A 14,196-nucleotide genomic window follows, 5' to 3' on the forward strand; every position below is an offset into this window, starting at 1 on the left:
CTAGATATTGGGAACTCATAACTATAGTACAGCTAGATCATGATAGTGCGCTTTAAAACAAATGTATCAAAATGACGCCTTTTTATAATGCGGTATTCATATGATCATAATTTCATTGTCCTTTAACATGGCAATGCGAATTTCAACTTGCGGTTCGAATCAGCGATTCCGAACCATTTCTCAACCTCGGGGTTCGCTTTTGGGGCGTCGAAAGCTGTGAACCAGAAGGCACTGACATCCGGCTTAGGCCACAACCAACAAGCAACGCTGGTATAGTAGTTCTTCAAGTTGGTGGTCGCTGGCGCTGCGCCGCCACCAGCTGGGTTAGGATAGTTGGGACCTCTAGTGGGCCAGCCTGTCTCTCCAACCCAAACCATGGCATTAGGATTGATCTGTTCCACGCGACGCTTGGTATCCCAGTATGACCACTGGAAGGTTTTTGCCTTGATGGCGTCCCTGATGGGGACACCCTGCCAGTAAGGGAATCCATTGGTGATGACCACGTCGGAGGCTCTGGTGACTTCGTCGTTTGCACCGTCAACCCAAGCGGTCCAGGTATCTGTGTGGCCGACCTAAATTCAATCCCGTGTTAGATAAATCAGACCAGAAAATATTGCAAGCTGCGAATAGTTCCCCCCAAGAATTCTTACCGGAATCTTCGCGTTTTGAGTCAAATAGCGGACCATTCCTCGGACGTCGTATATCTGGGTAGCGAGCTTTTGGGGCGTAATGTCCCTGCGGTAGAGATCCTCGGAGCCAACGCTAATACCAGCGATCCAATCCCAGCCGTGAGTCCTGATTGCAGCCTCGAGGGCTTGCTTCTCGTTGTTGAAATGGAGGTCATCGGTAGCCCAAACTCCAACGAGAATCTTGAAGCCGACATCTTTGGCGGCAGCGGCAGCTCTCATGATTGCTATCATGCAAAAATTCCGTTAGCAGGAAGCCCGACTCTCCAATTTTGCAGAACAACTGGATTTAAGCGCTTACTATTGCAATCGCTGCTGGCATACAAACGTGCAGCGTTAAATCCTTTACCCCAGCCCTTGATAGTCTGAAAATCTATCCTCCAATCCGTCTGTGTTTTACACCCTCCATCAGCTTTGTTGGCTCCCATGCTGAAGCCCTTGTATTGGCCAGCCAGTGTCTGTGCCGGAAGAAGCATCATGGCCGCAGCCAGAGTACCAATTGCGTTGAGAAGTTTCATGGCGAAAGAAAACTTGTCGAATCTTTTTTGAACGAGGGACAGGTACAGCTAAGAAACTGATGAATAAAGACTCGGAGGGTGCAGCGGCCTACTTATAAGGGTACGCGAATCCGACGAAGGAGGTTAGGTTTTGCCACCATTTGATTCGGCATGCAAGGGTTTTCGTTAGTAGAAAAACCCAGGTCGCAACGAACAATGCTAAATTTGGGATCGGTTGTGTTACATCGTGGGAAGGACCTGCCGGCCACCACGTGAGGACCCGCAAATTAAACGTCGAAATTTTCTGCGGGTTAGATTCCTAGGCTAGTATGGCCAGGGTGCGCCCATGGGCTGTGCAAGCCACGTTGGTTAGAATAATTTGAGATATATACGAGACCTGCCATTTAATCACAGCCTGAACTTACAAATGCTATACCAAGATTACTGATATCATGACGCTCCACTCCTCGTCATCGGTGAACTCGTCTGGATCGATCGCGCACAGCTCCGTTCCACCGCGCGGCAATAACTCGGCTAGCACTTCCAAGGTTTCACTAAATAAGAACTACCGCCGCGATGTGACAAGAACCCACAATGGACAGCTGTATAACTATAGACGTATGCTATCTACGGCAAGACCTTCGCATTGTCAAATCTCGAGGGAAACATGTCGACAGAGCAGGAAAGTGGTTATGATCACAATGCTCGCTAACCCATAATATAATGCGATTCATTGCATTGTCTTGAAAGCTACCCGATGCTGCCCAAAAACGAAACGTTTCAACCGACGGCTCGCTTAGACCAGGTCGACTTCTCGAAGCCATTGGGTTATTGGATCATCCTCACGCGATTCTTGGATGTGATTATTTTCAGCTTCGTAAGTTTATATAACAACCCAGAGCTCGATCGGTCAGTAAAACCAAAATTTACCAACCAATTTTTTTTATAGCACTCGAGATTCTTGTCAAAATTCATTATATTAGTCGAGCGCACCTTGATATACAGAGTATATCCCAAAATACCCCAGGATTTATTAATGATATTAATATCCGAAGTGTAGGGATTTCCCATGCTTTCAAATCATTTCCTAAGTACGGAGCTGAGTAGGCCCTTAGCTTAGCTTTCCTAGTTCCCCTGTCAATCTAATTCGAGCTTAAGCAAGCATGATAATTAGGCAGCTACCTAGGTACTTCCGAGGGATATATATATCGATCTTAGGTCTAGTCTCGCTACGTATCGTCTACCAACTTTTGAAGGAAAGCCTCCTATCATTGTATACCTACTTAAGTACTCAAGTAACTATACCAATATAATACACATATATCCCCAAGGCCCATCTCTTCCCCAAAGCTTTAAAGACACATATTACATAGATACCTACAGCTTCGCTTTTGGCCCCTCCTCCTCCTCCCCAAAAATATCCCCAACAAGATGCCCACCCCCATCAAGCGGAATAACCACTCCATTAACGTGCCCACTAGCCTTCGCCGCCAAAAACACCACCAAACCCGCAAAATCATCTTCGATGCCCACTCTCCCATTCAAATTCTTCTTTGCTAGGTGATCCAACCCGCCATAAATATCAATCAAAGCATTCGCCATCTTGGACGGAAAAAACCCGGGTGCGATGGAATTACAAAGGATACGTTGGGGGGCTAGGGCGACGGCAAGATGTTTTGTTAGGTGCATCACTGCGGCTTTGGAGGCTGAGTAGGAGAACGTGGCGTTTGCACCGGTTGAGAAGCCTTTGATTCCCGCGACTGAGGAGGTGGTGATAACGCGGGAGGGATCGGCGATTGTGGCGTTTTTGGCAAGGAGGGGGTCATCCTATATCTTGTCAGCTCAATCGCCATCGGAGAAGGATACGTACAGAACAAAAAAGTAGAACGTCGAGGGGAAAAGAGAGGGAGGGACATACTCCTGAACCAACAAAAACACACTAGTAACATTCAAATTCATAACCTTATCCCAATACTCCTTCTTCCAACTCCCATACGGAGCACCCCAAGTGGCCCCCGCATTCGCAACCAAAATATCAACATGATCCGTATCCTTCTCAAGTTCCTTCACAAACCGCGTGATCTCTTCTGGTTTTGAAATATCGGCTGGAACAGAGATAGCTTTGCCCTGAATGCCGTTTATGGCATTAAGCGCCTTGACAGCTTCCTCGCAAGCTGAAACTTTACGAGAGGTGATGTACACCTTCGAGCAGCCAGAGAGAAGTAGGCCGGTGGCAGCATGGAGACCTAGACCACGAGAGCCGCCGGTGACGACTGCGATCTTGCCGGGTGTGGAGAAGAGGGCTGGGATTGGAGATATGGAGGACATGGTGAACAAAGCGAAATTGCGATGGATGAATTAGGGAGGTATGAAGAAGGGAAGGAGGAGAATGAGCGGAGGGGTTATGTTATATCCCGCCATTGTCGCGCGGTCGTTAACTTGAGGAGGTTATCATACTGCCTCGGCTGGAATTCGGGCAGCCAATGCCAAGACTGGAGACGATGTTTCTGGTGTCAATTGAGCCGAGGCGTCGGCCTTGCCGAATCGACTGTTGCATTTTGTCCGTCCAACTCAAAATTAATCTTTAGATATTATCAAGCCCCCGTATCTTGATATTTAATAATCTCATGACCGTAATATATAAATATAAACATCCCGTAGAGATATACGATGTAGTATCGGACGAAAGTCTAGTATATAAGTCCAATATGTATATAATATATTCCCAGTAGCGCCAAATCATTAAAAATCAATCGCATTCTTCCAAACCTCCCATAGCCTCAATCAATCAATCCTCACACTCTCCCTCCAATCCACCACCCTCCCACTACTCGGCCTCGGCGTCAACGCCGCCGGCTGCTGCTCCTCCCCCTCCAGCGTATCCCAATGACTCAAATCCAACGAAGTCGTCGAAGAATTCACCCCACTTACTCCACCACACGCACTCTCAAAACTCGGCGTACTCGTCTTCAAACCCGGTCTCCCCTCTTCTACCCGTATCATAGGCATTGATCTCGGCGGCGGAGATGCCGGTCTTACGCCTCTTCTAAACTCCGTATCAGAACTAGAAGGACTGGATGTCGGACTGAACCTCGAGACCTGGTGGTTGAACTTCAGTCGCGATATTGATAAATGTCGGTTCCAGGGTTTCTGCGTTTTCCCTTCCACCTTTTTGTCGTCCTTACTAGGCCCGCTCCCTACTCCAGCAGCACGAGCCTCAACATCTCTCCTCTCACTCAACCCCCTCTTGAAATATGACCCCCTATCCACCGGACTCTCCATCTCCATCTCCTCCTCTACCCCCACAATCCGCCCATAATGTTCCCTTAACAACTTCCCATCCCTCTCTCCAACCCCCCTCCCAGTTTGCGATCTTCCCTGACTCCCAGCCTCCGAAAAAGAGCGTTTCGACGCCCCAGAAGCCTCCGTAGTAATCGACCTAAACGACGAAACCACTTTCCCCGTTATTCGTGCAACTTTGGTTTCATCCGATAATCCTCCAAAGAATTGTCTTGATGCGGGGACGCAAGCTGCTACTATTACTACTGTTCCTTCGAGGAGACAGCATATTGTTAGGTTTACGGATGCATCTGATATAATATTCATTAGCATTTCATGTATAATTTTTGAGGTTTTTGAAGGAGGTAATTTACTGGATTGATCCAGCTGCTCCACTATCGGTGCTAAATAAGTACACCTCGCAGCCGAAATGACACAAGCACTAAACGACTTCATTAGTCCCATCGTTCCCCAAAACCAAGATTAAAAAAAAGAATGAAAATACTGACCTCAACCCCAACGAAAACATCGCCAAAACCTCCACCTTCTTCCTAACCCCCAACCCCCTCAGCCCCCTCACCAACTTCACCGGCACAAGTACCGACGCAAAATCTAACGCCACCTGAAAAGCACTAATAACATAATAAATATAAACCGGCTTACACCCGGTCCTAAATTTCACATAAATATCCCAAGCCGCTTTAACATCCTCACACTGGAATGTATATGCAAAAACTGAAGCCACCCCAAAGACCACATTACACACTATCAACGTATCATTCAGGTATGCAAACGACCTTGACACTTCCCTGAATAATCTCCCTAGGAAGAATAATAGCGATAGACGGACCATGACGAGGGTGGAGGTGAATAACATTTCGTACACATATAGGAATTTATAGTCGATTAGCAATGAAGAAAGCTTCATATCATAGATATGATACCCCCATTGGAACCTATTAACCCCCACAAATACAATCATCCATTGTGCAACCATCATAAGGTATCCGACGGCAAGACAGTAGTCGTCCATGCTATATCGTCCTCCACATTGCTTCGTCCGAACATATATTCGTATTGAAATCATTGCAGTCGCAAGAATGGCGGTGGCAGCTGCAAAGCCATTGAGGAGGTCTTGATTATACCTTGGTGGAATGTAGTTTGGGTCGGTTAGTGCTGGTGGGATTGGTAATTTGTCCAGGGGGGCGCCGGAGAGGATGGCGAGGTCCATGAGGCCGACGATGTCTTCGGGTGTTTGGCCGGTTGAGTAGACCGTTAGGGATGGGGTGGGTGTTGTCATTGTGAGTGACGGGTTATCGTAAATGGAAATGTCATAATATAGTCGCCATAGTATTTTAATGTCGTGCTCTTGCAAAATGATTTGGTGTATCCTGACAGACAAAACCTAAGCTTCGAATCCTTGCCGGTCCAACCTAGGATTAAATGTAAACTCGGAATGAAGAATAGTCGATACAACGAGGACCGTCCCACGATAAACCAGATAATAAAGTTACAAAGTACTATACCCAGCAGGGTTTGTTAACAAAAGGAACCAAGTTAAAGTCCATGACGACTTTTTCCCAACTCAGGCACCGGCGATCCGAGATTTGATCTGACTCGCAACCCGCAGCCCCAGTCAATGGCGCTTTGACATCAGAATTGTGATGAGATTTTCCATCGGAACCCGCATGCAGATAAGAAACCACCCAAGGATTCCGGCGCATTCAGGTTAGTTTTTGAAAAAACGCCAAGTTTTTAAAGATTTTTGGTTACAATTTTTGAAGCAGTGGGAATGGAACTGTTGTGGGGAAAATTTAGAACAGATGGGTTCGAGATGCTAGCTCCATGGTGTTAGAGGCGTGTTTAGCTTGATATCTTGCACCACATTTTATTCTGCCATATCGTGATTCCTATATATTGATCACGACGGTACATTGCATTAGTGGCAAACCCATGAATCGCTCACTCGCTCAGAATGGCAAATTTCTAGCACTTCAGAGCCAAAGTTCGACAGTTGGAAAGAAATCTATATTTGCCCGGAATATTATCCTAAAGCATACACACGTTCTCCGGAATCTTATCGAATACCTTTTCTTTTTGAGAGGTGTGCAAACCCCGGAATCGAAGAACGGATGAAGAAGCATGCATGCAGGGGCCGTGCGGTCGACCATGGTTGAGGAGTGGGGAATTCCAGTGGTTCTCCTTCATATATAGTGGATCAAAATCCCAGCCGGCAGTTGCAGTTGCAAGTACTCTGTATTCTTCTCTGATCATGCGACTTTTAATCGAATCTGCAAGCTTGGTATGAATATTGTTGAGAGTTTGGCGTCCTGAGCGTTCATTCCAAGGGCATGCCGACTCAAACTGTAAAAAATCAAGTGTGGTCGGCACTACCGAGCATTTAGCACTGGTAATTCTTTCAAAGACCATCCTCCAGCTCCTAGCTTGTCAGCTAGCAGCCTGCCTGTTCAATTGCGAAATAGAGTTCGATTCGGTGGGTCGACTAGTTAGTGCTAGATACTAATACCGAGGTTCTCGTTTTAGACTTTGAGAGCCGAAAGAGCTAACCAAGCCACAGGTATGTAGGCTCTGACTCTGATGCCTGAAGATGGCCTTTACCCTAGTCGAGTCAAGTCAAGTCGCAATTTCGCTTGTGGGGAGACATTGGCACGCTGCCCAAATTCAAAGGGGAGAGTGGGAACGTGTAAGTGATGCCACTTCCACCAATTCTTCCCTCTAATTCCCACCAACCTCATGATTCCGCCCTGTATTATGCAGTCCCCCCACCCCAGCCAAAGAACACCTATTGACACAATACCTCACCACCCCCTTTCCCTCCACCTCCTCCTGCACCCCGACCCACTTCTCCCCGAAACACATGTCCCAAATGCCCACCACACTTCCCACAGACAACTTTTCTCTAAACTTGGATCCAAGCGAACCTCAAGAACCCATTTCCCAGATTCCTTCAATCTCCAGTCTGTTTTGGTCTTGATTGCTCCTAGGATGGCAGATGAAAACGATGGCCAACCGGTTCCTGATGCGAATTTTGTGGTGAATGGGAAGAGGGGAGATGAGCAGTTTGCACAGGCATATGCATATGAGGACATGTCCTGGTCTCGCGATAGTAGTGGAAGGGAAGAAGAGAACGGAGCTTCGGTCTGGCGTAGAATGAGAGAACGGTATTGAGTGATTGTGAGGTGGGAGTATGGTTCTGGAGCTGGCTTCGAGGCATCTTATGGGTCGCAGTCTAACTGGGTTGTGTTGGGTAGAAGTGAACTATTCCGACGACAACGCAATCGCTTTCGAAACACCAGTTGGGAGGTTATTCCATGCCAACGATGTAATAGTCAATGATGTCTTGTCCTTCAATAGATCGTAACATAGCCGCCCCCGTAGTTGGTTAAGTAAGTAGTAGATACACCGAAGAATTTCCCTTCTTCGCCTCATCATCTCATCCCCTTCTATCACCGGCGTGGTGATAACATTCCAGATCAGAGCACCAGAGCGAATTCGTTTACAGATGTGCCTAACACAGTTTGAATCCCCAATTCGGTACCCGCGACAATTTAGGCCTATTCAATATCATCTGACTTGCTACATATATACTATCTTTCTCTCAAGTTTGAGCTCATGTAAACTATTCCACTCACTACATCAACCATATCATCATTATAGCCCTCATTCAGGAATGCATAGGTAGAGTACTCATGTTACAATCCTCTCCTTCCACGGCGTTGGGCTTTATCCTGCTGGCTAGCCTTCACCCAAAAGGCACCAGAACTCACAGAACCCTCGGCCGTTTAATCTTCTGGATCTTCCTCTTCCCACTAGAACTAACTAGCTTCTTCCTCGTCCCCTACTTATTCTCTCATACGCCACGTGCTAATATAGCCTTGACGTCTTGGGATTGGGGCGCGCTCGCGACTGCTGTAGGTATTTGTAACTTTGAGACTATGTATTTACAGGTTAACTTTTAAAAAATGCATGCATATATATAGCATAATCAATATTATTGAGAACTGAAATTTAAACTGGGAGAGGCATCCAGAAGCACGCTACGGAGTATTGTAATTATCGATTACCAATTGCAAAGTTAAAATCCGGGCATTGCTATGGAATGGAATGGCGGCAACGACAAATGTTGCATTTTGCATCTTGGACAACAGTGCATGATGACACATTATCAACCTTGATCCGACTTTAACTTTAACATCGACATCAATATTACCACGGCCTCAATATCGATCGTTCCAACTAATTTAATATCCCAATCCTCTCTTAAATCCTATTCTCCCTGTGTATATATCAGCATTGTATATAATATATACAAATGAACACCCCCCAAAAATTAGCAATAGCCCAAGACGGCACCCTAATACTCACAACCTCCTCTTCCCATTCCCTCCATTCCAAACTCATTTATACAATCCTCCGTCTCTTTTATTCTCTTATATTTTTTCATTCCGTCCAAAATCCAATGGAATCCGGGCATCAACATATCGACCCCCCAAAATCTCTTTATAAGAAGTTTAACATCACAAAACGTGACTTTTACGACTTGACAGTCTATGACATATCCCCCAAATATCAAGATAAAAAGTTAGATGCCAAAGCTACAAATAGAAGAATGATGTACATCCCTGGCACAGGTTTCACAATCCCCACCTCATCCTCCCACTTCAAATTCATCTCCAAGGCCTTTATCTGGCCGGTCCACAACCGTAACAATCGTCCTCCACCCCCTCGCACCAAAGCACGCCATTTCATCAGTCTACCCAAAGCTCTTCGAACTCTACTCCCAACTTTTCAATTCCTTACCATCAGACAGAGAACTTGACATCAGCGGCGGCAGTTCAGGCGGAGGAATCTCTCTCTCAATGGTCTAACATCTAAAATCCCATAATCTACCCTTCCCAACCCGCTTGTTACTCATGGCACCAAGAATCGACTTCGTCCAACCTAAAGAAGAAGACATGAAAAAAGTGTCAACTCTAGATCCCCTCCAACGAGTCGACGAAAGCCACGGCGCTCATCTAAAATGGACAAACGGCGAGATGGAATTAGATGATCCAATTGTAAGCCCCATCCGTGGCGACTTCCACTATCTAAAATCCATAAAAGTCGTGGGTCTCGTAGAGACCTACGATATTTTGGAACCAGACTGCGTAAGACTCCGTCAAAAACTGAAAGATGAGGGGATAAAAGTGGAGTGGTTAGTTGGAGAAGATGGTACATTGTTGGCCGTTGATGCAGGCTTATGGAGTACCTGGAGGGAAGGGGGTGGTTGATTGGATTATTCGAAAAATGAAGTGGATAGTTCTATAAATATTTTATATATGTACAGATATATTGGAAATACGGGGAACATTGATATGGTGGATTACGACGTCATGTCCGTCATTTTGAGGGAGAGCGGCATGGATTAGGAAAGCCAAGCCAGAAACGAGAAAGCTTATCCCGAAAGCCAAGATAACCTCCCACCCTCCTCCTTTTGACGCGAATGATAGTCTCTAGAGGGGATATTGGTGTGAAAGGTACTTTTCGAACTCTGGCCCTTCAAGAATCAATATATTCTGTAAACAATCATTTTCTTCTAGTTATTCAGCCAGACACATCGAAAATACTTGTCCCTGGAGCAAAAGCACCCAGAATTGAGAGCTACCAATCAACATCACCATGTAACAAGCCATTCATATTTACCAGCGCACCCCCAAAATACTCAAACCTCCAGGCAAGTTTCCCCCAAAAAAAATCCAAAGAAAAAAAGGGAGGTCTACCCAGAGAAAAGGAAACCGACATCGATCTCGCAAGTACTTCTGTATGTATGTACTACAAACTCGGTACCCAACCAATCCAATCCACACCTTCCCACCGTGGCCTGGTTATAATTATGCAATGGTCTATTCGTCCGCTTGGAATTGGCCGATGCGATGAGCATCGATCGATCGTGGGACAATCCACCCCGGAGTGCGCGATGGCTGTAACTAAAATACGAGATTCCCAAAATTAATCTTCGACCTAGCTATTAGCATGAAGGCAAAAGAATTTCTGCTGCCTTCTTATCTCCTTTAAATTTTTTTTTCAAATCCTTTTTCTAATATTTCTTTGTGCTGGCAAGTGCAAGCCTGACACAATATCTCCTGACGCTCACATGACAGTAACTCACAATATCACCCTCCAGCCTTGCGAAGCATTTATATCGATTAAATTACTATGCATCGCCCTCTTGCCTCCTCCTTCTCCTTCTTGAAACACCCCCCAAAATATCCAAATCCCTCAATACCATTCTCTCGGAAGTAATATCTTGAAACAGCTGTTATTTGCCCCTACGGTTCTCAATGATGGTCCTGTCTAGCTCCCGTGTTACCCGGGCTGAGAACAGTAAATATGAACAAGGATGGGTGGGGTTCATGTGGGATGCTTGTGGTTGTACCCCGCCGACGTCATTCGCTTTTTGGAAACTGTTTGTATGTGGACCGTCCACCGCCCGCCGGTCCCGCCCGCAAGCGAACTTTGACTAGAAAGCTAGGCTGGACGAAACTCAAATACGTAAACGTTACTTTCGTGGGAATAATAATCGAATGAAAGAGGAGGTGTGCGTGGACAAGACAAGACAGGAGCTGAGCTGCGATTTTTAGGAGCTGTCCTGTGTGAAGTGAAGACCCCCGCTTGCTTTCTTGTCGTGTATAAAAGTTCGTTCCCCGGCTCTGCAGTGAAGATCGTGAGTTCTAATTCTATTGTATGCTCTAGCTCATATACCCTGTATATCATTCTGACAGTCTCTACTATACCGGAAACCAGCTTCTATCCTTCCTTCTGTAAGTTCAAATCCCTATTTTATCCCAGAACCCCAGAGATCCAGAACCTCAAGAATCGCATACTAAGAGTGATTACAGCCAATCTATCTAGTCCAAGGTGTATACCTAAGTAGGCATAATGGTCCACCTAAGCACCATTAGAAACGATGCAGAAACCGACACCCCCATGGCAAAGCTTATGCGGATGTCCCTCGCCGACGACGATACCCCCGGCGATACATTCTGCTCTTCCGTCTACGGTAGTCGATATGCGCTCGAAGCTCTCCCCACACTCGAGATGCCGGAGGAGGAGATGCCCAAGGATATTGCCTATCGTTTGATCAAGTATGCATACCTTTCTCTCATCACTAAATGACTCTTAATTTTAGTGGGATTCTGAGGCAATGGGTGGCTAACTTGGCGGAATGGATTGAAGGGATGATCTCTCGTTGGATGGGAATCCGATGTTGAAGTAAGCGCAACACAACTACCTCATATAGGTAAATGGGGACTGATAATGGTGATATAGCTTAGCCAGCTTCGTCACGACTTACATGGAAGACGAGGCCGAAAAGCTCATGCACGACGGCCTCAGTAAGAACTTGTACGCTAAACCCTCTTACAGAAACCCTCCTTCGTTCTATCTAACTCGGTCAAATTAGCATCGACTACGAGGAGTACCCCCAGAGTGCAGAAATAGTATGTATACATCCCTTTTCTCTGCGATATTTTAAAATGTATTAACTTGTGTATGTATAGCAAAACCGCTGCGTCAATATGGTACGAACGGTCATTCTCTGCCAAAGATACTGTTTGCGAATCAGTTCTTAATGCTATGGATCAAACAGATCGGAAAGCTCTTCCATGCCCCCACACACGAAGAGGAAGAACATTCTATCGGAACAAGCACCGTCGGCAGCTCAGAGGTATCTTGTCATTTATACACCTTTCAATCGAGTGAAATCTAAACATTCACTTAGGCAATTATGCTTGCAACTTTGGCAATGAAGAAGGTAAATATAGATCACTTCTAGATCTCTCAAGATATTTGGGCTAATTGTCGTAACAGAAATGGGCAAACGAAAGAAAAGCTGCCGGAAAGCCTTTCGACAAGCCAAATCTTGTCATGAACGCTGCGGTTCAGGGTTAGTCCGCAATAACTTTACGTATCCAACGAATATGGCTAATTCCGATTTAAATCCCATAAACAGTCTGCTGGGAGAAAGGTACACTAATTTACTCTTTTTTTTTTTTTAACAAATATATGGGATGCTAACAATGTCTATCCAGCTGCCCGTTACTTCGATGTCGAAGAACGTTTCGTCTACTGCACCCAAGAGCGCTACGTCATCGACCCCGTCCAAGCCGTCGACCTCGTCGACGAGAACACCATTGGTATCTGCGCAATCCTCGGTACCACCTACACCGGTGAATACGAGGACGTCAAAGCCATCAACGATCTTTTAGTCGAGAAAGGACTCAACACACCAATCCACGTTGATGCCGCCAGCGGCGGTTTCGTTGCGCCTTTCGTCAAGTACGTGATATGCTTTTCCACCTTAAGAAACCATACAAGAAAGACTAACGTTTAATTAATTTTAGACCAGACCTAGAATGGGACTTCCGTCTCCCCCGCGTCGCCAGCATCAACGTCTCAGGTCACAAATACGGCCTCGTCTACCCCGGCGTCGGCTGGATCGTCTGGCGTTCCCCCGAATACCTCCCTAAAGAACTCGTTTTCAATATAAACTACCTAGGAGCCGACCAAGCCTCCTTCACACTCAATTTCTCCAAGGGAGCAAGTCAAATCATCGGACAATACTATCAAATGATTCGACTGGGGAAGAGGGGGTATAGAAACATCATGACAAACTTAACAAGAATCGCGGATTACTTCTCCACCGTTTTGTCTAAACGGTTGGGGTTTATTATTATGTCTAAGGGGGGCGGTATGTTTCCCTCGATACAACTAAAATATAGAGCTACTCTAATAGATTACTTGTATAGGCGACGGTCTACCACTCGTTGCCTTCCGTCTCGACGCTTCCAAGAAGAAGCATTATGACGAGGTACCACCCATATCTTACCCCCCCTCTCAAAACAATCTACTGACACCTTATAGTTCGCAATCGCCCACCACCTCCGCGAGCGCGGCTGGATCATTCCCGCCTACACCATGGCCCCGCACAGCGAGCAACTAAAACTCATGCGCGTCGTCATCCGCGAGGACTTCACCAAACCCAGATGTGACCAACTGTAAGCCCTCATTCACAAACCCAACCACTACCCACCATTTCTTAACCTTTTTTCTCAAAAACAGTCTATTGGACATCAAACACGCAATCGACGCCCTCGACTCCATGGCACCCAAAGAAATTGAAAAACACGCGGAGTTAGTAAATAGAACCGTGACACGTACTGGACGTAGGAAGAGCCATAGTAGGCATTATAAGGGCGAGAAGCATTCTTTGGCGAAGCATGGGAAGTCGCAGGCTATTTGTTAGATGAATCCTTTCTTGTGTGGGATTGGAGACTTTGATGGAAGTTAAGGGTATGATTATGCATGCATGGATTGGTGTCTTTTGTAATTACTTTTAATTGCAGTATTGAGTTTTGCTGTTGATGTCTTTGAAGTTTTATTGTATCAAGTTGTATGTGAATAGCCGTGCTTTGAATATAGACAGTTGATTTAGTGAGCTACAGTACGTTCACAACTAGTATCGTCATAAGTACAATCGGTATATAAACATGTCTTCTCATTATCAACATCATAATCTGGGGTATATAAACTATCTGACAAAGCTATGCGTACAAGTACCCACCCTCAATCGGTGTAGGTAACAGTAAAGTTATACGAAAACAAATTGGTATCCTAATCATAACATAGTACATTCCAACATCCTACCTTTCCTCGATATATCAATATAATATTAA

The 14,196-nt window shown here is 45.8% G+C and overlaps 5 protein-coding genes across 5 annotated transcripts; 2 read left to right on the forward strand and 3 right to left on the reverse strand.

Moving 5' to 3' along the window:
- Positions 1–122: 122 nt before the first annotated feature.
- On the reverse strand, positions 123–1,204 carry DFL_008033 (uncharacterized protein; the record flags this gene model as incomplete). Its single annotated transcript, XM_067637708.1, has 3 exons — positions 123–572; positions 651–913; positions 988–1,204. 3 exons carry the CDS (start codon positions 1,202–1,204, stop codon positions 123–125), a joined length of 930 nt encoding a protein of 309 aa, XP_067485670.1.
- Positions 1,205–1,635: 431 nt separating this feature from the next.
- DFL_008034 (uncharacterized protein) lies at positions 1,636–2,243 on the forward strand (the record flags this gene model as incomplete). The annotated part of the gene is made up of 3 exons (XM_067637709.1): positions 1,636–1,801; positions 1,984–2,060; positions 2,133–2,243. The coding sequence occupies 3 exons, from the start codon at positions 1,636–1,638 to the stop codon at positions 2,241–2,243; spliced, it is 354 nt and encodes a 117-aa protein (XP_067485671.1).
- A 628-nt stretch (positions 2,244–2,871) lies between these two features.
- On the reverse strand, positions 2,872–3,511 carry DFL_008035 (uncharacterized protein; the record flags this gene model as incomplete). Its single annotated transcript, XM_067637710.1, has 2 exons — positions 2,872–3,010; positions 3,102–3,511. The coding sequence occupies 2 exons, from the start codon at positions 3,509–3,511 to the stop codon at positions 2,872–2,874; spliced, it is 549 nt and encodes a 182-aa protein (XP_067485672.1).
- A 456-nt stretch (positions 3,512–3,967) lies between these two features.
- DFL_008036 (uncharacterized protein) lies at positions 3,968–5,762 on the reverse strand (the record flags this gene model as incomplete). Its single annotated transcript, XM_067637711.1, has 3 exons — positions 3,968–4,773; positions 4,837–4,904; positions 4,972–5,762. 3 exons carry the CDS (start codon positions 5,760–5,762, stop codon positions 3,968–3,970), a joined length of 1,665 nt encoding a protein of 554 aa, XP_067485673.1.
- Positions 5,763–11,401: 5,639 nt separating this feature from the next.
- Positions 11,402–13,766, forward strand: DFL_008037 (uncharacterized protein; the record flags this gene model as incomplete). Its single annotated transcript, XM_067637712.1, has 14 exons — positions 11,402–11,607; positions 11,699–11,734; positions 11,792–11,866; positions 11,925–11,961; positions 12,022–12,042; positions 12,111–12,188; positions 12,243–12,275; positions 12,332–12,407; positions 12,474–12,488; positions 12,553–12,799; positions 12,865–13,211; positions 13,270–13,331; positions 13,385–13,518; positions 13,583–13,766. The coding sequence occupies 14 exons, from the start codon at positions 11,402–11,404 to the stop codon at positions 13,764–13,766; spliced, it is 1,551 nt and encodes a 516-aa protein (XP_067485674.1).
- Positions 13,767–14,196: the final 430 nt, after the last annotated feature.

Source organism: Arthrobotrys flagrans (genome assembly GCF_004000055.1).
Source record: "Arthrobotrys flagrans strain CBS H-5679 chromosome Unknown unitig_1, whole genome shotgun sequence".
Taxonomy (NCBI): domain Eukaryota; kingdom Fungi; phylum Ascomycota; class Orbiliomycetes; order Orbiliales; family Orbiliaceae; genus Arthrobotrys; species Arthrobotrys flagrans.